General features: G+C 38.6%; 1 protein-coding gene and 1 pseudogene across 2 annotated transcripts; one reads left to right on the top strand and one right to left on the bottom strand.

The window, feature by feature from the left end:
- Positions 1-937: 937 nt before the first annotated feature.
- bco2l (beta-carotene 15, 15-dioxygenase 2, like) lies at positions 938-14,794 on the bottom strand. 2 transcript variants are annotated; one of them, XM_008336798.3, is made up of 12 exons: positions 14,638-14,794; positions 11,937-12,114; positions 9,235-9,446; positions 8,185-8,300; positions 7,948-8,050; positions 7,716-7,856; positions 5,754-5,914; positions 5,196-5,366; positions 4,518-4,655; positions 3,418-3,600; positions 3,134-3,244; positions 938-2,241 (listed from the first exon to the last, which is right to left on the bottom strand). In XM_008336798.3, exons 1-12 carry the CDS (start codon positions 14,768-14,770, stop codon positions 2,125-2,127), a joined length of 1,764 nt encoding a protein of 587 aa, XP_008335020.1. In that variant the 5' UTR covers positions 14,771-14,794; the 3' UTR covers positions 938-2,124. The 2 variants fall into 2 exon arrangements, with proteins under 2 accessions (XP_008335020.1, XP_024908939.1); XM_025053171.1 differs by having other exon boundaries at positions 11,937-12,107; positions 14,638-14,774.
- A 7,360-nt stretch (positions 14,795-22,154) lies between these two features.
- On the top strand, positions 22,155-25,893 carry LOC103398248 (chymotrypsin-like elastase family member 2A; annotated as a pseudogene).

Here is a 25,893-nt window from a genome sequence, read left to right as displayed (position 1 = left end):
AATCAGTTAAACTTCTTCAAACCACACAAACGTTGTTAGATAATTTGGAACACAGACGAAAAAAAAAAGGCACATTAAAACATATCTAAAACATTCATATTTTTCTTAGATCTGAAACCACTTTTATTTATTCCTGAAATCTTATTTTACTCTCTTATTTAGGGGTCATCCCGGCTTTTCTTCTAAAGACAGGCTTTATCCGTCACCACGTCGGGTTCACTGCAGGGGTTGCCACACCCAATGACAAAGTCTTTAACTTTTTCACTCTATTGTATCTGAAACTTTGCTTATTCATAAATTTTGTCTTCTATTCCAAATCTTTGAAGACACTACATTTCCTTTACTTTGTATGCGAAACGTTTCCTTTTTTTTTAATACCGAACCATCAAACAAATATTAAATTTCATTTGCTTTGCCTTATTTTACTTCCACTATCAAAACCATGTAGATCAAAGTGGACACTTAATTAAGTATATTGTCAATATGCAGAATTCCATTTAACAGGTTTCTGCTTACCCTTTTTATGGCCGGCCAGTGGTCACTTGATCAACAGCATGACAGTTCCGGCAGCACATGCATGCTCATAGAACTTACATGTTGTAAACTTCCCTAGGGCACACTCCTGAGTCACTTGAGGGCAAATCTCTTTGTTCATGTGTTTTCCTTTTAAGGACTTGTTTTCGGGGTCTTCACAGTTATCTGCCATTGCAGCAGTTTGCAGGATGTTACTTCAGATTACTAAGCAATATGCTCCCTTTTCAGTGACTCAAGTATGCCCCCTAGGTTACAGAATAAACATTGTAGTAAACACCCTGAGACATACATTTACTCCACTCTCTAATCTTTTTGTCCTTAAGGGACCTACTGATCAAACTTTCACACTATCCTTATAAATGTTGCCATATGAGGTAGATAATAACATGACCATAACATGATCTAAAGTCCTTCATTGTGTACTTTATTTTCCCATAACCATAACTGCCAACACTTTACACCAGTGTCATGTGACATCACACTGTCGTAACAAGTATACACCACTTAGCATCTTAAAATAGAATTAAATCTATAATTTTTTAAAAATGTTTTGTTTCTTTAGATGTAATTGCGCAAGATCTACCATAGACCTTTGAGATCTACTTATTGGGCACCCCTGCTCTATAGCAACCTTCCCCCCATGATATTGTGGTCACTCCACGTACATACCTGGTTAAGCATTACTTAACCTTTTCAGCCAGGGGACAGTGTTCCTTTTTCAATCTTTATGATAAAAGTATGGCTCTATAAACAACAAGTCGGTCAAATATTCTAATTTTTTCTAATTACAGTATGCAGTAACCTTGAGTAGCAACCATTTATGTGGTAGTGAAGTAATAGTTGCTGTTGTTGGTTTTTCACACATACTCCACATCATATTTTTCTGAGCCAACACGAGGTCCAAAGTGAGAATATTACAGTGGTAAACTTTGTTATGGGTCATTTTCATGCTTTATTTAGAAAACAGGACATTTCTGATATGACCTCTGCCAGACTTGCTGGTGGCTATTGACCCGTTAGATCCATTTGTTTGCCGGGGCATCACAGACAATGTCCATTTCTATCACATTACTTTGACAGAAATTGAATTTCCTCTGATGCATTTTTATGTATACTAAGTGCTATTATGTCCTCCCTGGGAGGATAGTGTTTCTAGTGGTGTGATGATCCAGAAACACTTCAGGTTTAAACAGAAAAAAAGAGAAATGGATTTTATTTTAATGTGTGTATCGATTTTCATGTAATCTTTTCTAAATGTTTTCCACATTAAGTACATGTCCTTCAAAGCATCTGGTGTTACAGAATCATACACACAGAGGACAAACTTTTTTTTCAGTAAACTACTGCCATGCTGGGCTTTTAGTCTTGTTAGGCTCCAAAAGATTGGTGTTTTTCTCACAGTAATGGCAGCACACAGTGAAGACATGCACCTGTTCTCATCAAGAAGGCACAGATAAATAGTTTGAATCTGCGGCTTCTGCTCAACCCTTTCTGTGTGACACAGACAGAGATATTCTGTTTTGTGGATAAAGTGGCTGGTCACTGATCGGGTTTCAGCAATTTGCCCCAGAGTTGCAAACACCATCAGTCCTAGCCCATCTCGTTAAACACACCATGGGTCCCATATGGGATATTGACAGGGACTTCAGCTCTGCCCAGTTCTGTGAAGGTCTTGGCATCCAGAACAAGCAAGAATGTACTATTCTCCTGGAAAAGTAAAAGGAAGATAAAACAATGTGTAAGAAAAAGGTCACAGGCAGCATTGCACCTGTCGGTGCTCACTCACACATACATGTCGCTTCAAGGTTTTAAGGTGGGCGAGCTTCATATCGGGAGCTGGGCACTTGTGTAGAAATTTTATAATTTAACACAGAAGAAAAGTTCCTAATGCAACGGTGAGAAAGAATAAAATTATAGACAATTGTAGCAATAACTCAAAATGTAGTTCAATGTTGTCTTACTTGCTGACTGCTAACACAGGACTGTGCAACAGTGACTGTACGCTTTAATGTTACCTAGCAGCTGAAATATAGTGTCTAAACGAAGCTAACATTTATGAATAGTTAAATGGCATTGTCACATCTCCGCACATGGCTACTGTAGTACAGTAGTAGTATCACTGCACTAAAATCTCTTTTTTGTAATCTCACAGCAGCATTATTCCATAGCAGCAGGATCTGAAACTAAAAGATCAACACTAACAAGCTACACCCTGCAGACGCACTTTATCATAATAGGTGAGGTCTTCTTCCCGGTTCCACATTAGGATATTTGCATAATGCAGTCTAACGGGCTCACACAAGTATTGCTAAAGGTAAACATTTCTCAACCTTTGTTACACTCAGCAGGGGAACAGCGAAGCACTGCATCCATACTGCATAATGATTCCTCATCCAGAGTGAATGAGATATGATTCAGTTGGAGCCTCGGCCGTGTGTTTGTGACTCAGCACTAATGATAGTGAAAACACATCTATACTGAACACTGTCAAAGTGGAATGTAATGTCAGTGTGGGTTAGAGTACTGTTGTACTTAATGATGTCTGATGTGTGCTGCCTGTCGTGTAGAGCGTTACGGGGGTTTGCTGTTGTTAACTTACTTTTCTGGGTGTGATGATGACTGACATAACCACTCCATCATCCTCCTCTGTGGCTTTGGGCGAAGCAACAAAGACAGGCTCAGACGGGAACAAGCCGGGATACCGCCACACCTAGACAGGAAAGATTACAAAAATATTCCTTTTTACTCCAAGCTGTTTCATGTCACAACACCATACTCCAAACCATTGTCACCCAACACGACTGGGATGTTTGAAATCTCCCTCTCCCCCTCAAGTCGGGATAACAACAGGCATTCTCTCCTATTGTTTGATTGATTTAAAACCTTGAGCTCTTTGGTCTGAACATCCATCTTGAGCAGAGAGTCACTGAAGACGTGGCCAAAGCCACAGGAATAGAAGTAGCGGTACGGCCGGCCGTTGTGCTTGTCATAGTTGATCTGGGGGAACTCGAGGCCGCCGTACTGCATCAGTTCATCATCGTACAGCTCCTCGTGGGTCATGAAAACCTGGAGAGTCAGTGCGAAAAGTGATGATTTTAATCAAATCTGTGATTGTTTTACACTTCAGCCACGTTCACTGTTAAAGGGCAGATGTGCAGCCATGCTCTGAACTTTCAATTTCACATCATCTGTGGTAGTCGTGAAGCTAACATCTTGCAGAAGCCACCTATAATTCCCCAACATGCTGGATAATTGCAGTGTGTGGAATATGTATTCATGGTGATTATCTGAGCCCTGCTGTTAACCTGATTCCAGGAAAAACCACATCAGAATCAGCAGAGGTGTACAGGATAAACGGAATTCATTCCACAGAGATTCCAGATATGACAAAGAAGCAGCTTAAAATGCAAAACACATTTTCAGAAAAGAAGGAGAAATTTTAAAAATACAATAGAATGAAAACTAAAAAATATAATTTTAAGGACACCTTTTATTAATGAGCAGTAGACTGCTGTGCCTCTTTTTAATTTTCCGTCACCTTAAAATCATTTGAAAACCTTATGTCAGCGTTGTCTGATTTTCCTATTATTGAACAGCCATTTTACAAGAAAAAGGATCTGGGCTGATATTAATATTACCATAAAAACACATATATTTTTAATCAGCAGTCTGATGACAGGCCTTAATATTTTACAAGGAATTTTCAGTGCTGACCATTTAAATCTTTTAGAAAAACTGTGCCTGCAGTTGTCACTTTTTGTGACTTATATTAATTAAATAATATATTATTATTTAATACCCAAACCTGGCACCGCTTACAAAAGGATATTTATTTTTCTAAATAAATGACTGTTTTTATTTGTACTGCATTTACTTTTATGTAAATTAAATAGCATATACTACTGCTAAAGCACAGTGTTTCATCTGTGAATATGTTCAATAGTTTATGTTGCAGGGCTGAACTCTTTCCTTGTTTTTCCTACCTCCCCTTGTTTCGTCTTCTTTGCTGTTGCTGTGTAGTTAGGCAGAGTGACAAGGTTATGGTCCGGAGGAGTCATTTCATCCACGGTCAGGGGAAGGACATATCTCCGTGGAAGGTTTCGACACAGCCCATTGTAAAACTGCCAGAAGAAATCAGAGAGGAATAAAAATGTATTCGATTGATTCCTTTGAAGGTGTAACCTCGGGAGCAATCAGACAAAACACAAAAATTCTGTTTTTATGAAGCAGGCAAAATTGTTTGGAGCTATTTGAGGAAAGTTAGTTCTGATTGAAGCGGCACGTGAGTGAAATCAACAAGACTTCCAGGCTTGTGGTATTAAGAAGTAAACCACAAGTTTATCTGACACAAATTGAGAATCTCTGTCTATTGATGGACTTAATATTATGAAAGGTGGAATAGAGAGATGAAGAAGTGGAATAACCTTGGCTGAAAAATTGCCTGGTCAAATGGTGTCATAAAAATTGTCTGGATACTTGCTGGTGTATTTATTTTTTTCATGTTTGGTGGACAATCATGGATGGATGAATGGATGACAGACTTTAACTCTCAGGAGTTTTGTTAAAAGCCAACACTTCAGCCTACAATCCTCACTGTTTTTCAAAGCACTGTCAGCCAATGATTTGACTTTGTTTTTGTCTGAACCTCTGTGTGTAATTACCTCGTCCATCTCCTCCCCTGACTCTCTGCGGAGGTTTTCCAGCGTAAAGTCCCCGATGACCGCACCGTCGTCTCCACAGCACATGTCCATCACCAGGAAACCGTTGTCCTCAAAAGCATTGATCTGGTGCAGCGTGAACATTGGCGCTGCCACATACTTCACTTTACTCTCCTGTTGTATCAGTCACACCAAACAGTCAGGACATAGAAATTAAAGACATTCATAAAATTAAAAAAATAAATAAATAGATGGAGTAAACAGAAGAAGTGCATTGTTGTTGTTGACTTTTGGCATTCGGCTGCTGATTGTATTGTGCCTCTCACACTTTGAAAGTGTTGTTTGCCTAATGAGTAGTCTGTGTAATGAGATGAGGAAATTGAGAATAAAATGAATAAAAAAAAGCTGCACCATCAGAGTGTGACTTCATCAAAATACCGAAAGAAAAACGTTTTTGCATCATCTGTGAATAGATAATCACACACCTTTTAGTTTTCTTTTTTTTTTTTTTTTTTTACAAACTTTAGAGTGATGTGACATGAATGTAAAATGTTGACTTACTTCTCCGGTGTGCCTATTGACCAAATGGAAAACAGTTTGATAGTGAGGCTCCCATGTCATGACCTTATGGAAGCTCTTACCCTGGATTCTGTAGAGCATAAACTTCAACAGGTCCAGCTTGATTGGCTGCTCAATGAACACGATGTAGTTTTCTGACATGACTGCAGAAGGAAGGGACACACCATACAAGTTAGAACCACTCCATAAAACCAGTTATGGTTTTATTTTAGTTGCATTTGTCTCTTTTAAACTGAAGTCAATGTATATGTTATGGATTTTGGATATGGATATAGGCCATTGTCTATTGATAAATCATAAATGTTTTGTTGTTAACTGCTCAGTAATGGATACAAGAATGTATTATCTGGGTTTTAATGCATGAATTGTTGAAAGTTAAAAAACAGGATTGTAAAAAGACGATACCTATAGTCACTTTTAAAAGACTACTTGTAAATATAATTCTATGTCCCTAAGCTTAGACTCTGCACATTGTCTGTATTTTCTCTCTTATTAAACCTCTTTCTGTAGGGTTCCATCTGTGTAAATATTTATCAATGTTAATGGACTAATTGATGTTAAATTGCTTAAATTGCAGATTGTTAATTTGACGAAGAAAAGTAAACTAAGGGACGTACTGTAAGTAATCATCATCATCATCATTGCAAGCTCTTTCTGCAACCGATGTAGTCACCCCCCTGATAGTACACTATTTGTTCTCTCCTGTTACATTGTCTTCGCTCTCCAACACTACAGGTGTTCTCTCTGTCTCACCTACTGTGTGACACTGACTGTGTTCTCCGGCATGTTAGCTGTGCTGTGTCACTGTGGGAAAATGCATTTAAATGTGATGAGTCCATGAAGTCATCAGTGTAAGGCTGATTATGTGGAGCCTCCTGCAACTGTACAATGTTGCTTGTGTTATTTCTTGGTGCCAGACAGTCTGGCAGAGCAAGGGTGGTCTGCTGAAAATATAGACTGAGATGTAATCAGGGAATTGGTGCAGTACGAAAACAAAATGAAGCAATGTAGCTTTCGATCGAGCAGACAAAGATGGAACTGTAGCACTCACTGTTCTTCCACCTCTGCTCTCAACTAAACCTGACACTCACCTGATCCAACTGGCTCTCCAAAAATCTAAGATGAGTCATAGTCTTTATGTTTATCGTTATGTTATGGACACATTACCTTTTGATATTACGTTATATCTATCTAAGGCAGACCTGGGCACAAAGGGCCACTGTGGCTGCAGGGTTTTCTTTCAACCAATCCAGAACACACTGACTGACCAATCAACTGTCTGAAGACTCATAGCAGTTGATTAAGTAAGCCAAGTCAGGTGTGCTGCTGCTTGGTTGGAACAAAACCCTGCATCCACAGCAGCTCAGTTCATATTTTTAAGCTTTTAATGCAGTTGATTTTACTGACCTCATAAATGTATCATTTTTGTAAATGTATCAAATGTATCACACATTGTATTTGTCTATCATGAAAATTAATTCACGCCACGCAATCCAGATTCCTGTTGGGATTTGCTTATTGCTTATTAAGCAGCAAAGAACTGATTTATAACCTCATGCATTTTCTCTGGTAAAATGTCTTGATTGTAGTGTCCCCAAATGACAGACCTGTACTAGACAAAATGGTTTAAACAGGATTTCAGTGGCTGCATATATTGGCAGCAGAAGTATTAAGGGGAGCGGGAGACGGAGTGTGTTCCTATGTGTGAGTCAGAGCCAGAGGAAGATAGTGGGGGCTTAACAAAAGATCTGTAATTGACAAAGAGAAGCAGGACAAGACGAGAATTCAAATTAGTAATTAATAACATGGTTCTCTCTGTTGGTAAAGTGGACTCATCCTCCCAGTACGGACATAAAAAAACAAGACACTTTAGTGTAAACCCCACATGCAGACCACTGAGAGGTGGCAAGTCCTTTTCTATTGTCTGTTTAAAGTGAATCTCACCAAAGCTGTGATAGTATGAGGGTTTTCTAGGTTCTGCTGCACGGATGGAGCAGATCACCTTGGCTCCACTTAGGTCTGCGCTGTCCGCCTTTACCGCATTGACCTCAGGTGGAGGTACACGGATGATGGAGTAAAAGAAGCCTGAAAAAGATTGTTTTAAAATTAAATAAAATGTAGTATTTCCACGAAACTGATTATGACTGAAGATGAAACAAGCAGTTGAGAAGATCACCATTTTTCCCGTAGGAGTTTCCCATGTTGTACGAGGCCCCCTCTCGATCGTAGTGTGGATGAGCTGTGGCTGAGTTGACAGCAATGTATTGGGTCCAGTCCACCTAAAATACGTCGCATCATCAAGTCATTTCCTTCCTCATATCACTGCCATCATCACCATCATCAACATCTTCACCATCATCATCAGCAGCAGCATCATTATCATTGTCTTCCTTCTTTTTTTCCACTCACTGACCTTCTCCTTTGTCTCCAGACTTTGAGGATCTACACGTCTCATGTAGTTGGTCTCTGTACTGACATAATAGTCTCCTTTGTACTTTACAAAGTTCACGCTGGCATTATCTGTGGCTTCTGCTCACACACACACACAATAGGAAGACTAAATTAAACACAAAAGAAAACTTAATCGGACTCAAAGCCACAGCTGAAAACTACAAATTAGATTCAAACCAAAACACACAGACACATTCACAGGTATACGGATAAAGTATGCAACTACACACATTGTATTAGTATTATTTACATGCTCACAAAGTTTGGGTTGTTTTACCTTCTCTAGTAAATCAAATTATAAACATGTCCTTTAAGGGTCACATCTGCAGGCAGACAGAGATACAGGCAAACCAAATTAACCCAAAGAGCTCAAGTGCTGTTATTTCATAAAAGGAAACGATTAAATAACCTAATTTATGATTATGCATGATTTTGCCTTTATAATAGGAGTTCAATGTGCACATTTAAAATGCTTTTAGTTTTAATTAATTTAGTTATATTAAGGGGACAATACAGTGTTTATCCTGTTAAAGTTCCTTCTAATGTTGATAAATAGATTTAAATGTACGTTTGAAAGCACATACTGCTGTGGTTTCTGGGCCTTTGTTTAAGAAAATATTGATAATTAAAATTGATTGTTAATCAATAAGATTGTTAATAGACTCAAGGGTCAAGGGTCAATGTGACATAAATGGTTGTACAACACAAAACAGAAGTTTTTTTTTAAGCCATTCATGCCTTTGATTACAAATGTACGCCACTGAAAGGATGTCGATGTCCGTTTCCGTTTACAATAATTCCATCAGTTTTAATCTGTGGCTTTTTTGCTTATTTCTATTCCCCCATTTCTTTTTAAAACTTCACAGAAAGCACAAACAACATAAAGACAGAGGCACATAATAAAACATCAGCATTCATTAGACTTTAGCTGGTGTGCACAATGCAGTGTAAATATTCAAGGACAGCTGCAGAAATGAGAAAAAAAAAGAAGACTGTAAAGAGACAGACATACTTGGAATCTGAAAGCGTGAAAAGAAGCGGGCAAAGATGTTCTTGCAGGGATCAGGCATCGCCATGGTCCCAAACTCTGACACCACGATACGGTTCTTCTCTGAGTTCTGCACGTACGAGTCACTGCGCAGAAAGCGGCTGCTGTAGGTGACCTGGCCTTCACTGATGTGGAACCGGTGCATCATGGCCATGCCGTCAAACCAATGAGTGTATCTTTGAAAACAATCCAACAGAGTTCATTTTCAATCATTGTACATGATGTTTAAAGTTATAGAGAAGAAGAAACCTAATTTGGAAATAATTCAGGAGGGAGGAAATTATTGAATAACAGCAGCTTTTTTATCTGTTGTTATAATAAATGAATCCAGCACTAACACTGTCGGCAGCACTGACCAACCCTAAGCAAGGATGGCCCTGTTTAGATACAGCTGACCTTGGTCACTTGAAGTCAGTCAGCTGTGTCCTCAAAGAAGGAATAAAAAATAGGAATACATTTCCTTTAATTATTTAAAATATCCGACTACTTCTTAGCGAGGTTTATTCAAGGTTCACAGGTTTCTTTCAACTGCTCAGAACCATGCAACATGAATACATTTTACACTGCAAAATAACCATGGGCATAGACGTGACATTGAACAGTTGTCTCCATATAGTGAGTGATCCATTCATGTCACGTGACCAGTGACCAGATGAGAGCAGTGATCGAGTCACTATCAATCAATTAGATATCTTTGTCCCTTAATGGTAGCAATTGAACTGTATAAATGGTATCAAAATAAAGTAATTATTATTATGTTATGATAAAGTACTTGTTACTTGTTGTAAAATAGCCAGTATTTGTCAAGTATTTTATTTGAGTAAAAAACTCACACACATTATCAGTATCAATTTGCCAATGTAACTGGTATTGTATCTAAATCATAATTGTATCGTATCAAAAATTCTGGTATCTTCCAACACTAGTGGCCATTCAGAGTGGACCACTCCCTCACCCATGGATGGCTGGGTGTGGCTTTCACTCAGCTCTCAGCCCTGGAGAATGTCATGCAGTAGAAGAAGACTTCATGTTGAGTTTAAGATGTGGTTTGGATATGGATTTTTTTTTTCTCAACTTGCAAAATATGCTAATCAAATTTGGTAAATGTACCACATAAAGTTTAAGGGCAGTTGTTTGGGATTCTTGAATAAGTGATTTGAATATTTAAAATAAAATGGAAGATTCATTTATTTCGAGGAAGATTCATATATTGTCTATGCTTGCATTTTCAGCTCTCTGTGGCGGTGTCATTAAAATACTGAAATAATGAAGCCCGTTGGAGGAGTTTGTAAAATGCCTGGTAAAAACATCTGCTACTATATGAGCAAACTACCGTAAGCATTATTTATCCAAACCATGCCTTAAGTTGTGTTCACCAGGTCCCAGCAGTATATTACTGCACCAAACCAAAGTCTAGGTGGATTATAAATTTGTTTGAGATTCTAAATTTGCATGTCAAAAACTAACTTTGAAAATGCCTTTAGAATCTGCTGCACCTCGGAAACACAGTAGTTCTTTATTGTGCTATGATGTTGTTTTTGTGAAAAGTGAAACCAAAATCTTAAAGTTGTCACAATTTCTGAATAATATGTGAGAAGTTACTTGATAAATGCTGGCACTAATGTTTTGGGGTTTCCTTTTTTTCTCTCTCTCTCTCTTCTGTGGGTGGTGGCCGTTGTTTAAATTCACTTTAACGGATGCTGCACATTTACATGCAGCTCACGAAGATTCACCTAGCTGTTGTTCTGGTGCCAATTGGCTTGCTGAGTCATGTTGGTAAAATCTCTTATTTTACCATCAACTGTGGTGACAGTGTTCTGTAAAGAATCAAGAAGATTTTTTTTTCTCAACGCATGTAATTATTAGCAACAGCCAGAAGGTTTTGTTTTTTCTGTTTTTTTTGCATCCGTATGTCTGTGTGTTTGCTGGGAGAAAAACTTAAAGGGCATCCATCCATCCATCCATTTTCATCCGCTTATCCGTTACCGGGTCGCGGGGGCAGCAGTTGCCACCCAAATCACATTGCACCATACCTAAACCTTCCTGCGGGTGGTGAGTCCACTGGAAGGTACCAACCACCCTAACCGGGATTCGAACTTGCCCAGGAGGTGAACCCTGGGGTTCCACACCAATGACAGAGACATTGCCTCTGGGCCAAAGCGCCACTACTTAAAGGGCAAGAAAAAATTATTTGGACTAAATATTTCAGCAGTAAGTAGTTTGTGGCTCAGAGAAGAAAAGTTCTAGATTTTAAGGTGATCCATATACAAGTTAACATGTGGAGTTAATGTTAATCCCATGACAAAAGTAAACGTGTATTGACCTGGTGGGAAACAGGGCAGATTTATATTCTCTTTACCCTTTCTCTGTTTGCTGTCGTAGTCATTTTTACAGGCTGTAATGTTGAGGGCATGTGTATATTTATAGACGTGTGTGTAAAAGTCCACATCTGTCTCGCACCACTTGTTGTAAAGTGTGTTTCACTCTGATATGTATTTTAACTTCCTGTTTAAAAATCATTTTCTATTCTGTATTTTCTGTAATGTGTAGTTGTGATCATAACATTTTAAAACGTAACACTTTTTAGTTCCATTGAGGTGACAATACAGTAAATTATCAAGGTTTAGGGATTTCTTTTCTTTTTCCTGTGGTGTTCCTAAATTTACCTGTCTTTTCCAAATTCAAATTTCCCAGGACCATTTCTCAAGAAGCTTCCATTGATCCATTCTGGAATGGTTCCTTTGATTGTTGTGGGAATGGGATCTGGGGTTTCCTCTACTGACTGCACCAGAGCAGCCAGGGTCTCCAGGCCTTTGGCCTGAGGGCATCGCTGACCACTAGATGCTGCCAAAAGAGAGGATAGGAGAGAAAGGGTGAGGAGAAAAGAGGTGAGGAGAGAAAAGGAGAAGAACAGACAGGATAGAAGAGAAGAGAAGAGAAGAGAAGAGAAGAGAAGAGAAGAGAAGAGAAGAGGAGAGGAGAGGAGAGAGGAGGGGAAAGCAGTGGTATAGGCATCAGTCATGTAAAAACAGGAACATGCGGAAATGTTCAGTTTCACTCAACTCATTTGGAAAAGTATTCACAGCTGAGATAAATAACAGCTTGAATTACTGATTTCAAACAACATCTTGTGTGGAAATTATCTGGACAGATATAACAAGCAATTTAAAAAATGAATAACAAACATAACACTGGTGTCAGATTATAGTGTTTGTCACATGAGTTTTTTTGACCATTTCTATTGTTATAGAGAATATACTTTTACTTGAAAATACTACTAAACAAAGTTTTTTCAATGTAGGATGGTTTTCAATGTTTACTGCCTGTTTTGTTACTGTGTTCCAAAATATGTCTTGGTGCTTTTCTTCTGTTACATAGACTGTCCACACAGGAAGTTACATAGTAGGTGAATTACAGTGTGCATTGATTAGAACCCAAACATGAGAAAAAGCTGGATGTTTCTCAGCCAGGGATCTGTGCTTTAAAACTACTAAAACCTCACTGACAAAACCCCAGTTTCATTTTGACCTCAATCTCCATGAGGTCACAACAACACCGCTGCTCTGTTTTTTTTTTTTTTTCATGACTAAAGACTTGATGGGCGATATCTGGCCCATGAGCCATGTGTTTGATATATGTGCTCCAGTAAATCACTACATGATGTCATTACCTGGACAAAGTAACAGTATTACTCCTGTGGTTATTGAGAAGTGTGATCTTACCAAATTTAAAAACAGATGAAGAGGATCATGTTGTATTGCAGTTGTAATGATATTCTGATCACGTTTAAAGGTCAACAGCTCGGTCCTAACATCCTATCCTGTTTTTAACAGCTGTGTTGGATCACATGTCCTCGTACTCATACCCATTCATAACGATGGTACTGGCAAACAACTAAAAACAGAGCCAAATGTACTTTAATGAACCAATCACATGTTCAGCCCTAAATCTTAATCCTAAATCATTAAATCCAGCACTTAAACCAAATCTTAAATTTTCCCCTGTGTTAAAATAAAAAAGCAGACATGTTTATAGACAAAATGTGTATAAAGACTGGTGTACTACAAGCAAACTATAAAAGTATGATGTAATTTGTATTTGTTGTATGACGCAGTTGAACAGTAGAACACTGTTAGATGACTGTGATTTAATTCATTGGCGTGTACAGCTGTGTGTACACAGAAAAACAGGAATCATACTGGCAGTGTGATGAACAAGTGTTGTAAAATGAGATCACATAACATTACATAAGATAACATTACGGTGGACAAGCTCCTACCTGTGCGAACTCCTGGTCTTCTGGGGGTCATGCACTATAGATGACACCTGCACCACCTACAGTCTTATCTGTTGTCCAATAACCAATTCCCTTTCATTACCTCATATCTCACCCATAATGGAGATTGTAAAATATATATGAGTGTTACATGATTAGCAAACGCAAATCAATTCAGCTCAATACAGAGTCCCATGCTGACCTTAACTTTTTCCTGACGCTGGGAATTGTTATTGCATTCAATCAGTAGTGGCTGAATTTCGTTCACTCCCGTAACTGAAGTGAAGCAGACAATAAAAACAAGAATGTGCATCAGAGAGATAACCACAATGGAGTTTAACTATCTCTTACTATGTTGACTTTGTGAGTTTTGATTGTGATTACTGCCGCTTTGCAAATGAAGCCTGAACGTGCACTGTCATTTTCTTTGTGTACCTTCGTTCGGCCAGTTTTAAAATTGAGTCTCATGAAAACAAAGCAATGACAGTGATGAGCAGAACTGTTGTGGATAATTGCTTCAGGTATTGCTTTTTTTTAAAGTTCTCTTTTATTGCAATTATAACAGTATGTTTAGAACAGCTCATGAATTAATGACTTGTTTTCTTTGAGGCACCAACACTATGTCAGTGTACAGAAAACATGACCCTGGTAGAATTAGAATTTTTTCATCCCTGCTCTGTCTGTTTTCTTTCTAATTGTGCATGGAGCTGTCAGGCAGTTTTCTCTTTTTTATTCAACAACTGAGAATGACTAAATGCTTCTAATGAGACATTGTGTTTATTCTTTCACCAACGCTGATTCAGGGAAAGACCTTAAAAGGAGAACAATCTAAAAATGCCAACATGTCCAGCTGAAACTGCAGCTCTGGTTCTGAAATTAAACAAATGCCATTATGACCAAACACAAAGGCTCGACTGACCACGAGTAAGTGTTTGGTATACCTTTGTGTAGCAGCGGGTCAATGTTGTTGTGCTTTTTTTAATTATTACAATTATATATGGAACCGAATCACTTTTAAATGAAACAAACGAAATGAGGCTCTTTTTGTCAAAATTATTATTAATTATAAAAGGAAAGTAGTTTCTACTCACTGCTCTGTGTCTGGGCTGCTGGGTTCTTCGACATGGTGTTGGTTCTGCGTATTTGTGCAGATAAACACAGAGGATTTATACAAGCTCTGAGGAGAACCTTTGAACCCCTGAAGTATTGCCATCTTTGGATCATTGTTGACTGTCAAACAATCCTGGACCTACCACACCACGCCCCCGGTCACACTGCGATCAGGTTACACTCAGTGGTGTGTTGAGCATGTCTGAGAGAGGGACACGGTGTAAATTACAGCCCAGCCTGCACAAAGTCCAGTGTTAGACAGCAGTACAGGCCGGTTGGTGCTACGTAAATATTCAGGTCAGCCTGACACAACATGTAATCTTGACAATTTTACATGAACTACAGCTTTGTCACTATGCAAATAAACAATCTGCAGTATAACATTCTCCTGTATTTAGTTACATCAAACCAAACAAGTTGTAAAATGTCCTACCATTAGAGTTAAAAAAAACCACGGAAGCAATTCTGTCTAGTGTTGTGGTGCAGTCAAACAGGAAAGAAAACAGCATCAAGGAAGCAGCTTCTTTATTATAACAATGAATAGCCCTAGAATGAAATGGGAGTGTCTCAGGCTTAGCTGGCGAAAATGTCCTCCTTCTGGCTTTCTACTTTACTGACCGAGAAGAAAAATAAACCTCAGTGTAAATAAAAAAATAAAAAACTCCAAGTCTCCTGTGATATAATATTGTGTAAATTGAAAAACGGCATTTATAAATCTATTTCCATTGTGATTTTATAAGGCAGGTAGAAAAAGGAGCAACTCACATGACCGAAAAATATGTTGTAGTGCAGAAATTTTAATTAACATATTTTCTGTTATATAGAGGCCAAAGTCAAATCCACACTGTAACATTTGGCACGGGTACACTGAAAAACACTTTACCTTCCTCTGTTGTGAAACAGCATTAGCTGTAGCAACATTACAAAAAGCACACACAGCCAAATGTGACCTATGCTTTTGACCCATCACCAAAGTGAACAGTGGGCAGCTTTAAGCTGCTAGGGGAGCACTGGTTGTGGACGGTGCCATGCTCAGAGCACCTCAGTGGTAACTTGGTAACTTCTACCAGCCCCAAGTCCACTTCCTTAATCACTAAGCCACCACTACAATATCACATAATATTGTTTTCACAGATGACCTTTACCTTCAATCAGAGTCCAACAGTAATTGTTAGCGAATTTTATCTAATCTCTCTTCTTCCTGCTCCAGCTTGAGAGGGTTATATTTCTTAGGTTACCATTTAAAAGCATAATCATAGCATATGAGCAAATGTTCATCACTTCAGTAACTGTCAATGACAAATTTAATTAATGTAAAAATGTGTGGGTTCTTTTTGAAGAAAATATAAAAGAGTGAAATTGAGAGAATGCTTTGTTTTCTTTTTCCATGTCCGACGTCCACTCCTTGTCAAATGGCGATGAACTTTTCTGCAACTTCTATGTTCCATGATTCTGTGTGCAGTCCAATTATCCAAGTGATCCCACGCAGAAGAAACAGGAACCATAAATCTGAAACAGATGTGGTGGCTCAACGAGTGGGTTCACCATAAATAAACGCATCAAGACCTCAAGCAATCTTTTTTTGGTTTGACTGTGCAACACAACAATAATCAAACACACAAACATGGGCTAATACAACTGGGTTGTTTACCATACAATAAAGGTAGAAAAGGCCATGAAATATAAGAGAGAGAGAGAACTCTAGGTATCAGTACCACAACATATGTACATTCAATCGTATGTTATTTTGTCCTTTTTAATTAGTTAATAGTCACAAATTCTGCAGTATACATATGTGTATCTACTGGGATACTGCCCTCTGTCTGCATTTCTTTTTCCTTTCACGAGAAATCAAAGAATTTATATTTCTGGATATGAATGTTTCCTAGTCAAATGTCACCCTGTAGGTGGGAGGCAGTAATGACATGAAAGAGAGTTAGCGGGAGGAAAAGTTGTGATCAGTTAATCAGCATGGACTGACTATTGTTAGAATCCACAAATCTGGTCCATCGAATGGATTCCAGATTAAACATCAAATAATAATGCTAGACAAAATTGTGATTTTTATTTCATTTTATTGCAGTGTCTGGCCCCCAAGGTGTCTGTCTAGACTGATGCACAATATGTCATAACATTGTTAAACATGCAGAACTCTAATGATCACTTGATGTTCAACAATTTACAGCATGACCAGCAGGTGGAGTTTTACCTGGACTTGTCCTACCGTGAATAAAGGTTTTCTTGTAATAAAAAGGTAGTTTTTTCATCAAGTACACAGCAGGCAATTCTAAAAACTAAATGTATAACTTGTTTTATTGGAAAAAGTTCTGTCTGATTTATGTGACTAAACTGAAAATATGTATAAAATAAGAAAAATTATAGTAGAAACTAAGATTTACTGTTACAGTATTTACTTTAATACATGTCAAAAGAAAATCATAAGAGAATAATCTCAGATAGAATAAAAAAAGACGTCCAATGCTTGTGAAAAGCCTTTATGCTTTTACTGTAGATGTGTTTCAACTCCTGAAACCGCCAGTAGCTCCACTCTTTACTGCACTTATTCCATTAGACCTGGAGTTCAACATAACTTCACTAAAATCAGATACACTTTTGTAAGCAGTAAGGCATTTTGGAACTGTTTGTTATTTGACAGACCACAGCCAGTCCCACTGCTCCTGCACATCTCTCCCACTCATCATTAAAAAAATGGAAACTTCACAAGTACAATGCTACAGGACTTGTAGGAAGAATGGGTCTAGTTGTTTCCTTCTGGGAGAGTAACTACAGGATGACAAATCAGACATTATGAGGAAACAGTAAATTAAAACAGCAGTAAACAAAAGACATCAAAATGAAAATAACCCTATGAACCAGTGATTGAAAAGCGAAGGCAGTGAAAGCCTTCTGTTCTGTTAACATCAGTAGGAGGGATAATGATAAAAGCAAATCAGCAGCAGACAGCTGATGTTTGAAATTACTTTACGCTAGCAGCTCCAAAACACTGCCTTTGGCAAATAAAGTAGTCTCTGAAAGGAAAAGAGCGGAGCTCTGTATGTTTTCAAAAGTTTCATATTATGAACAGCTATGAGCAACTCCGAATGTGAAAAAAGTCAATATTTGGTCCAAACTAAAAGGAACAGCACAATAGCAAAGGCATACTGCTGGAACTATTGTTAGTGTGACATGTGAGGTGAAAAAGCCGGAGCTGAAAGCAGCCAAGAACTCCGACTTGCCTCAATAATATTTACACATTATTGCAAAATCTTTCTCCTTTGCTTCACATGGAGAGCAGCAATGACCGGAACAATGTTTACTGCCTAAAAAGTGATATAAACCCACCATAAACTGCACAAGCGGTGTCATTCAGAGTTCAACATCTGTTCTAATGTAGAGGCAGAACAGGTTGAAGTGTGTATGTTGCAAAACTCCCAGGGGTTTCTGGCTGTCACTCAGTCACGAGGCTTATAGAGCTCATTTCATAACACAGCAGACATGACTGGCTGTATATAAATATACCTCAGACGTAAAGAGCCAACTGAAGAGACATGGCAGGTTTTTAACTAAATTAAAACACTCAAATTTAGGTTGGCCTGGATTGTTTTGCAAAATATGCTGAGCTTATTTATTTAAATTATCTTTCATATTTCTCTTTTATATGTGTTTATATTATCCATGCTGGTTCCACAAAGAGTAATTTTACGCAAGATACGTAAAAGTAATCTATGCATAAATTATCGGATGGTTATAGGAATATTTACTTTACAGTGGTCACTGAGATTATACTGTGCGGTGTTGACCTGGAGCAATGCTGCCCTCTGCCTTTAATTTCTTTTCTGTTCAATTCATTGGATGTCAGCTGCTATTAAAACCTAAAGAGGGACAGAGAAAGAAACAGTAAGTAACAGTAAGTATGTAATTTTTAATTTATTTTAAATTTGATGAAATAATAAGTTAAAAAGCTGTTTAACATTTTGTTAATGTATTAAAATAGAACACGCCTCAGCTGGAACCTGTGCTAAACCTCTGGTTTGGATATATTTTGTGAACATCTCCAGGATTCAATGGTCACTTACGAGCTTCTAAAATGAAATGTTACTTTTTTTGTTAAAAAGTTACTGCTTTGCTTTATGCTTTAATTAGTAATAATGTTAGGTCTGTCTTCCATTCCTTGTGCCTGTGTCTGCTGGGGTAATCAGTGTGATCACCCTTACCTGTGTCTTTGTAGTTACTCTCACTCTTGCCATGTTGGTCTGTGTTTGTTGTCCATGCTATGATTTTTTTGTGTGTTTTGCTCCTTGGTGTTCCTGCCTATTCCTTATATAAAGTTAGCAGATACATTTAAGTTTTTAACCATTTAACAAACTGATCTTGCTGTGTCTAGAGTGCTGCATTTGGGTCCTGTCTTCACAAAACGTAACATATTTTTGTTGTACCAGCACTCTAAGGAGCGGAGGAAGGTGGCATGCACAAATATAGTTACATGTCCTATGTTTACCACCATTACACCTAACAAAATAAAAAGATATTTTTGAAGATGGTGTATATGTTATCTAAAAAATGAACTTGCAATAGTGTAAGCGTAGTAGCTTTAGGCAAGCTCAAAGATGACACAGGTGCTTCTACACACAGACACACACACATACAGTAAGCCATTTGTATAGTTGTTTTATTTGTTACCCTTCAAATGTTGTTGAGAGTTCTATGATTTCATTGGGTGTTGTGTGGAAACGATACGTGAGTGCCTCTCACACGAATGCAAGAATTGTTATGTACAAGCTTTTCAGGAGTTTTCAATCAGACGTACGACAGGCTCCAACTATCACTTTCATTGTCATCATTTTCCCTGACCTGAGTGCCAATTGATTTGCTGAGTACCCCACGTTTACCAAGCTGAGACTCATAATTTTATTCAACAGAAACCACATAAAGAGGTGATGATGGCTAATGTCCCTCTTCTTTTTTTAAAGAAATATAACTCATTTGATGTCTAAACAGTTCAATTGTCCTATCTAGTGGAGAAGAAAAGGATGATTCATGGTTTTCAAAACGGTACTTTTGTTTTTAAAACAAAACAGTGCAGGTTTAGCGAGGTCTGAGCACATAGATAAAAAAAAGGCAAAAGATTCAAATAAGAGAAAAAAACTGTAAATACAATAAGCCAAGATGCTAAACTGATACTGTCTCCCAAAGATCAAGATATGTTTGAACATTTTATGTTTGAACACAACCCCCTGACCCTTTACCATGTTAACCTCAGAGCTATTGCACAATTGAATATTACCCAAGGAGCCTTTGACATATTTATAACCTGTGCGTGCTGACTCACCTCAGACCTACACACTGACATTTTCATACCTCAGGAGTTGTGTCTGTGCCCTCCAAGTCCAAAACTCATTAAACTACTCTTCATTGGATAATTACCAATCTGACCACACATGACTCTGTGTGACAGTATATTTGACCTCATGTGGTCGCACATCGCACAGAGAGATACAAAAAAACCTCAGCAATATTAAAAATCTTTTGTTTTTCAAGGACAAATAATTTATTCTCTGCATGATACGCAGCAGAAACATGTCAAAAGTGGGAAAAAAATTTGGTGCTGACAATATCACAGCAACAGTGTTACCTTCTGCTTCTTGCTATCCTAGTTAATACCTCCCACAAGGAGGTTATGTTTTTGGCGGCCTCGGTCTGTCTGTCAGTCTGCCTGCCTGTTGTCCTGTTGACCAAGAAAAAATGTTTACTAACTTGTCATGATCTGGATAAGTAAGAGACGATTACCAAACATTACCTTCTCCCCAGGAAAAAGACAAATTGGAATTAAAAATGTAATGTGACACATACAGGAAACGCAAGTTGGTTAGTATAAACAAAACTAGAGCTTTTTGGCCATGCACAGTGTGGGAGTGAAATTCTGTGGAGATGTTTCAGTGCATCAGGAGACGAGAATCTGTGTGTGGGGCAAAAAGTGTGAAGGAAGATGTTGAAGAGAAGTCTGTAGCAGTTTGAATGTCTTAGTTATTGTCATTCAGTGCAACAATGATGCAGGCATTTTTGAAAACTTTAATGGTTTCAATGGTTTTCTTCCCAAATATCTGCCCTGACATGTATAAAAAAATCTGTGAATTGAAACTGAAGATCAGGGTCCACACCAGAAGACCCCCAAATCTAAAAAAAAAAAAAAAAAAAATCTTTTTTGTCATGATTTAAACTGGTAATGACCCAAAATGCAGGCTCAGACGATGGTAGGTGAGAAATAAGGATTTATTTTGCTGTGGGAGAAAACGGGGAAGGAGGGGCTCCGATAATGAGATGGAGGAAATGGCTGAAGTAAAGCAGTGGAGCAGGCACACAGTGTAGGCTGTCCGGAGATGGCTGGTGGAGAGCAGGCAAGCAGGTAGCAGGAGGTGGACGTGAGCACAAGAAGATCGGTGATTAAAGATCATTCCATAAATCAACAGGAATCACAAAGAACAATAGTTGAAGTCAATCGGGACGTTAGCTACCACAGTGGCTGAACAAATGACCTGACGACCAGTGGGAGAAAGGCCAGGGTTTTTATGCAGTCAGTGATGAGTTGATTGAAGGCAGGTGCTGAGGAACGGCAAGTGTGCTTCGGTGATCATCCAGGCAGAGTCAGGGAAATGTGCCACGCCCACCACACAGACAGAGACAAGTGCACAACACAAGGATGGGGAAAACAAAGGAAAACACAGGGGACAACAGTTACGACTGTCATTGTGACTTTTTTTTTTTTTTTTGGCAAAGACAACAGTGTGTATTCAAGCAACACACAACTGATTTATGTATATTTATATCACAAGGGGCTAATACTGACCTTGTTTTTTGTTGGTTTGTTAATTTTTACTTGGTGTATGCACACACACAGGTTATGTAACAGTCCCAAATAAAGCAAGCATTTTTATAAATGCTGTGTTAAAAATGTTTTCCCTGTTCAAAAGCACTTGGCTCATAATACTGTCCAGATTTAGGAGCTATTCAGAGATGGAACAACTGAGCAAAAGTTAAGCTCACTAAATACATTCTGTATTTTATGGTATTCATATCTCTGTGTTTAGAGGTATATCTCTATATATATCCTATATTAACCCTATATTTAGGGTTAGGTAACATTAAAGGGAGACCAAGCCAGTGCCACTAATCCCAGGTGTTTGTTTCCCATGCTGTTATGTAACCATTTAATGTTGTTTTGTCTGCTGCTGTTTGTCCTGGAAAACAGTACAGATGCCAGAAAATACTTAATGTGATATGTGATATTATACTTTCTCCATTTTGCAAGAACAGAAGAACATATGTGGTCAAACATCGACCGACTTAATCTAATATAATCTGCTTAATAGTAGAACATGCATTGAGGAACCACTACGTTCATGGGAATTGTTGAAGGAAACACACCTGTCTAGAACCAGATTACATTGACCTTTATTACCATTGGTCCATAACTCCTCTGGAGGCTATGACCAACCAATAGGAGTGTTTCTTTCTGCAATTGGAGCGGGTGTTGCCGGCGCTGGGTGGTTTAAAAGGGAGTGAGTGTCCCGCCGTCCCACAGCAGAAGCATCAATCAACATGATCTCTATTGTGCTGGCCTCAGTGCTCATTGCTAACGGTAAGAACATCTGGCTGTCTGTTTAGAAGTCTGTATATAATTATTTCTCTGTGTCTCCAAGATTGTTGGGAGCGGGCTCACATCTCTGTACACAGGGAGCTCACACTAATTTATCTGCAATTTTCTAAAAGTGAAATGATATATTCTGAGTCTGATTGAAGGAGCTAACAGTGATTCCATTCTTCTCCTACCTTCCCTGTTGTGTTCTTTTACACATTTTGTCCTCCGTGTCCAGCCCTTGGGTGTGGCAAGCCATCCATCGAGCCCCTAGCTTCCCGTGTGGTCAACGGAGAAGATGCCATACCCCACAGCTGGCCCTGGCAGGTATGCTAATGCTCACACACCTGTCAATGTTTTTATTTTTCCTGAATACTGCCAAAACAAAATGGTCCAACATCTGGTAATTAAACAGTTCACACCCAGGAGCTGTTATAACAGCCTTCAATTGTCTATTTATTAGATGTACAGCAGTATGTATGCACCTTTGTGTTTTTGTGTTTCCATCTCTAGATCTCACTGCAGTATGAGAGAGACGGTGAGTGGAGGCACACTTGTGGAGGATCTCTGGTTGCTGCCAACTGGGTCATGACTGCTGCTCACTGCATCAAGTATGGGGTCAAAAACACAAACACAGAGCCTATGTACAGCATGGCAAAATCAGAAAAGATTTTGGTGCTTTTTTTTTTATTATTTCCAAATTTATCTAGAGTTCCTCTATCCTGCACACAGACAGTTAGTGTCTAAAACAGAATGTAAAGTCATACGGTGTAAAACTATTGGAATCAGGATAGGACTGAACAGGACCAGGCTAATTCAGACTAGACGAGATATGGCCAGAGACCATACAATACCATACTATAATGTTTCCCACAGTCAGGATTATGTTGAACAGACTTGTGTGCATGGATTTTATTCTTCAGAGCGAATTGTTAACTGTATGCTTTATTTGGTTTCCATATAAGTTAAAATAAATCATTTAATGGAAATCATGCTAGTGAGTAAAAGACACCTTTTTCATATTACCAACACCATATTTTTATGATAATTATTCAAATGAAAGGTAGCTACTACATTCACCTAGTCATTTCAGATGCCCACTGCTACCAAAAGACATTTTCTTGACATTTACTTTTTGTTGGTTATCACATGTAACAAATGAGCTGATACATTTGGCAAACCAGTTCTTATCTCTTATATCTCTTATAGGTTGGTTTAGACTAGATACAATAGGATAGGAAGGGATAGGACAGCACTGGACTGGACAGCACTGGACTGGACTGACTGGAGTGGACAGGCAATTATATTCAGGACTAAAGCAACAGTGTGTCTGTCAGTTATTTGTAAATTCTATCTATATACATTTACAGTATGTCTGTTATTTTTGGACTTTATAAATTACTTTATAAATTACTGCACCAACCTTATGTCCTCGACTCAACTCGAGACCTAAACCGTGTGCTTTGTCCCACAGCACCAAGCTCTCCTACAGAGTGTTTGTGGGCAAACACAACCTGGTGGAGGAGGAGGCTGATTCCCAGGCCATCCTGCCCGAGAAAATTATCGTTCATGAGAAATGGAATCCCATCTTTGTGGCCTTCGGGTAAGACAAGCATCAGTGTGATGTATAAAAAGCAGACTGAGTTTCCTGCTGTGACAGTCCATTATAATCTCAGATGTCCTGGGTCGAGGTGACAAACTGCACCGAGCATCAGATTCTATTCATTTACTTCAGCTCAGCTCAGACGTTTGAAAGAGTTTTTCTATCTTTATTCATCTCTTTACAGCCAAAGCAGGGACATTAGTGGTGCATTGGCACACAAAGCTATATGTTTCAGACCAGAAAAAAAGACGAAAGATGAATTATAGTTTTTTAAATGAACAGGATTTCTTCTGACACATTGAAAAGAGGTTACATGTTTTGTTTTTTTAACTCCTTCAAACATATTTTGTATTTTCTGTATTTATTTAGTTTGGGGTAAATAATTATTCACCAACATTCCTTAATCAGCCTTGGCCTAGATCTGCTCCATTGTGTGAACTTCCTCAAAGAGAACATGAATGATTCTCCTCAGTCTGCTTCATGTAAAATCAGTTAATCAAAACACTCGTGTTTGTGTCAATCTCTGGCTTGATTCTGTTTGACTAGGATTTTGAAAATGTTTGGATAAATGTTTTTCTACCGAATTCTGAATTGTCATGATTAAATTCAAAGCTGAAAGCCTTGTTGTTTGAGCTTCAGGAGTGACAGGAGTAGAAGTGCACAACAGTATTTGGATTCTGTTCCTGTTTTCCTCCCCTGTGACTTCAGCGCAAGTTATGTTACAACTTACAATCAATGAAAGCAGTACAGACACTTAAGCTCCAAAGGCTGTGAACCACTGTTCAAAAACCCTGGAAGCAACTCCTAAATCCACTATGAACCAGATATCGATTTTTCCCACAGTAATGACATTGCCATGATCAAGCTGTCACAGTCTGTGCCTGTGAACGACCATGTGAGGCTGGGATGTATTGCCCAACCTGTACCCCTGCTACATCACCGGATGGGGCAGATTGTACAGTAAGTTCCTCTTTGTGTTTATGTGTTCGTCAATAATAGAAGACTTTTCAGAGTCGTCCCATGAAGTGAAAGTCATACATATGTGTGTAATCACTGTTAGCTGGGGAATCCTGCAAAGTTAGAATGAAAATCCCACGGATGTCATTTTAACTCAAACTTTTGCCACAGGAGCTATGGAGCGGTGGTGACTTGTAAATTGAAAAATTGGGTCTTGGGGAAATGCTATAAAGCAGACTTGACAGACAGGTAGTGTTTGAGGATGGGGGTAATAGTCTCTCTGTCTGTGTTTTTCAGCTGGAGGCCCCATCGCTGATAATTTGCAGCAGGCTCTGATGCCTGTGGCTGATCATACCACCTGCTCCCAGCCTGACTGGTGGGGTATTGCTCTCAGGACTAGCATGGTCTGCGCTGGTGGGGATGGAATCGTGGGTGGATGCAACGTAAGCTGTTTCTGTATGCATTTTTGTGTTAATGAGCTCACAGGAAATTAAAAAAGCAGCACGGGATTATAAATTATTCAACTAGTTTTGGCAGTGCTTCCCCATGTTATGCTAGGATATGTGGATAGAAATGATTTGAATGTGTTCTTAACAAAGAATATCCCCTGAATTTAAGGCGCATTCATCTGGTTGAAGCTGCCAACAAAGCACCTTACTTAATTTTTCCATTCCAATATCTCTTCTCTCATGAAACCTTTATCACACAAATAAAACACAACCTGTTCTTTTGGCTGTCTGTGTCCAGGGCGACTCTGGTGGCCCCCTTAACTGCAAGAACAGCGAAGATGTGTGGGAGGTCCATGGAATTGCCAGCTTTGTCTCTGGTCTTGGATGCAACTTTGTGAAGAAACCCACCGTCTTCACCCGTGTTTCTGCTTTCAATGGGTGGATCGACAGGGTAAACAGAACAGAACACAGACATAAGATCTGCGTCAAGCTAAATTGTTTTAAATGACTATATTTTTTTTTTGTTTTTTTTCAGGTCATGATGGAAAACTAACGTGGATGAAATGTGAATAAAACATGGAATTGTGACACTGCA

The sequence above is a fragment of the Cynoglossus semilaevis genome, chromosome Z, assembly GCF_000523025.1.
Source record: "Cynoglossus semilaevis isolate Cse_v1.0 chromosome Z, Cse_v1.0, whole genome shotgun sequence".
In the NCBI taxonomy this organism is placed as follows: Eukaryota; Metazoa; Chordata; class Actinopteri; order Pleuronectiformes; family Cynoglossidae; genus Cynoglossus; species Cynoglossus semilaevis.
Note: the sequence above shows the minus strand (reverse complement) of the source record. Positions and strands in the feature narration are given on the sequence as shown.

What these genes read in the sequence shown, in the direction of transcription:
- bco2l (XM_008336798.3), bottom strand. Translation starts at nt 14,770, where the DNA reads ATGATCCAAAGATGGCAATACTTCAGGGGTTCAAAGGTTCTCCTCAGA. An exon ending in CTCATACTATCACAGCTTTG is followed by an intron (nt 5,915 to 7,715) that starts GTGAGATTCACT and finishes TTCCTTCTGCAG; the next exon opens with TCATGTCAGAAAACTACATC. An exon ending in AGAAGACGAAACAAGGGGAG is followed by an intron (nt 3,601 to 4,517) that starts GTAGGAAAAACA and finishes CTGACTCTCCAG; the next exon opens with GTTTTCATGACCCACGAGGA.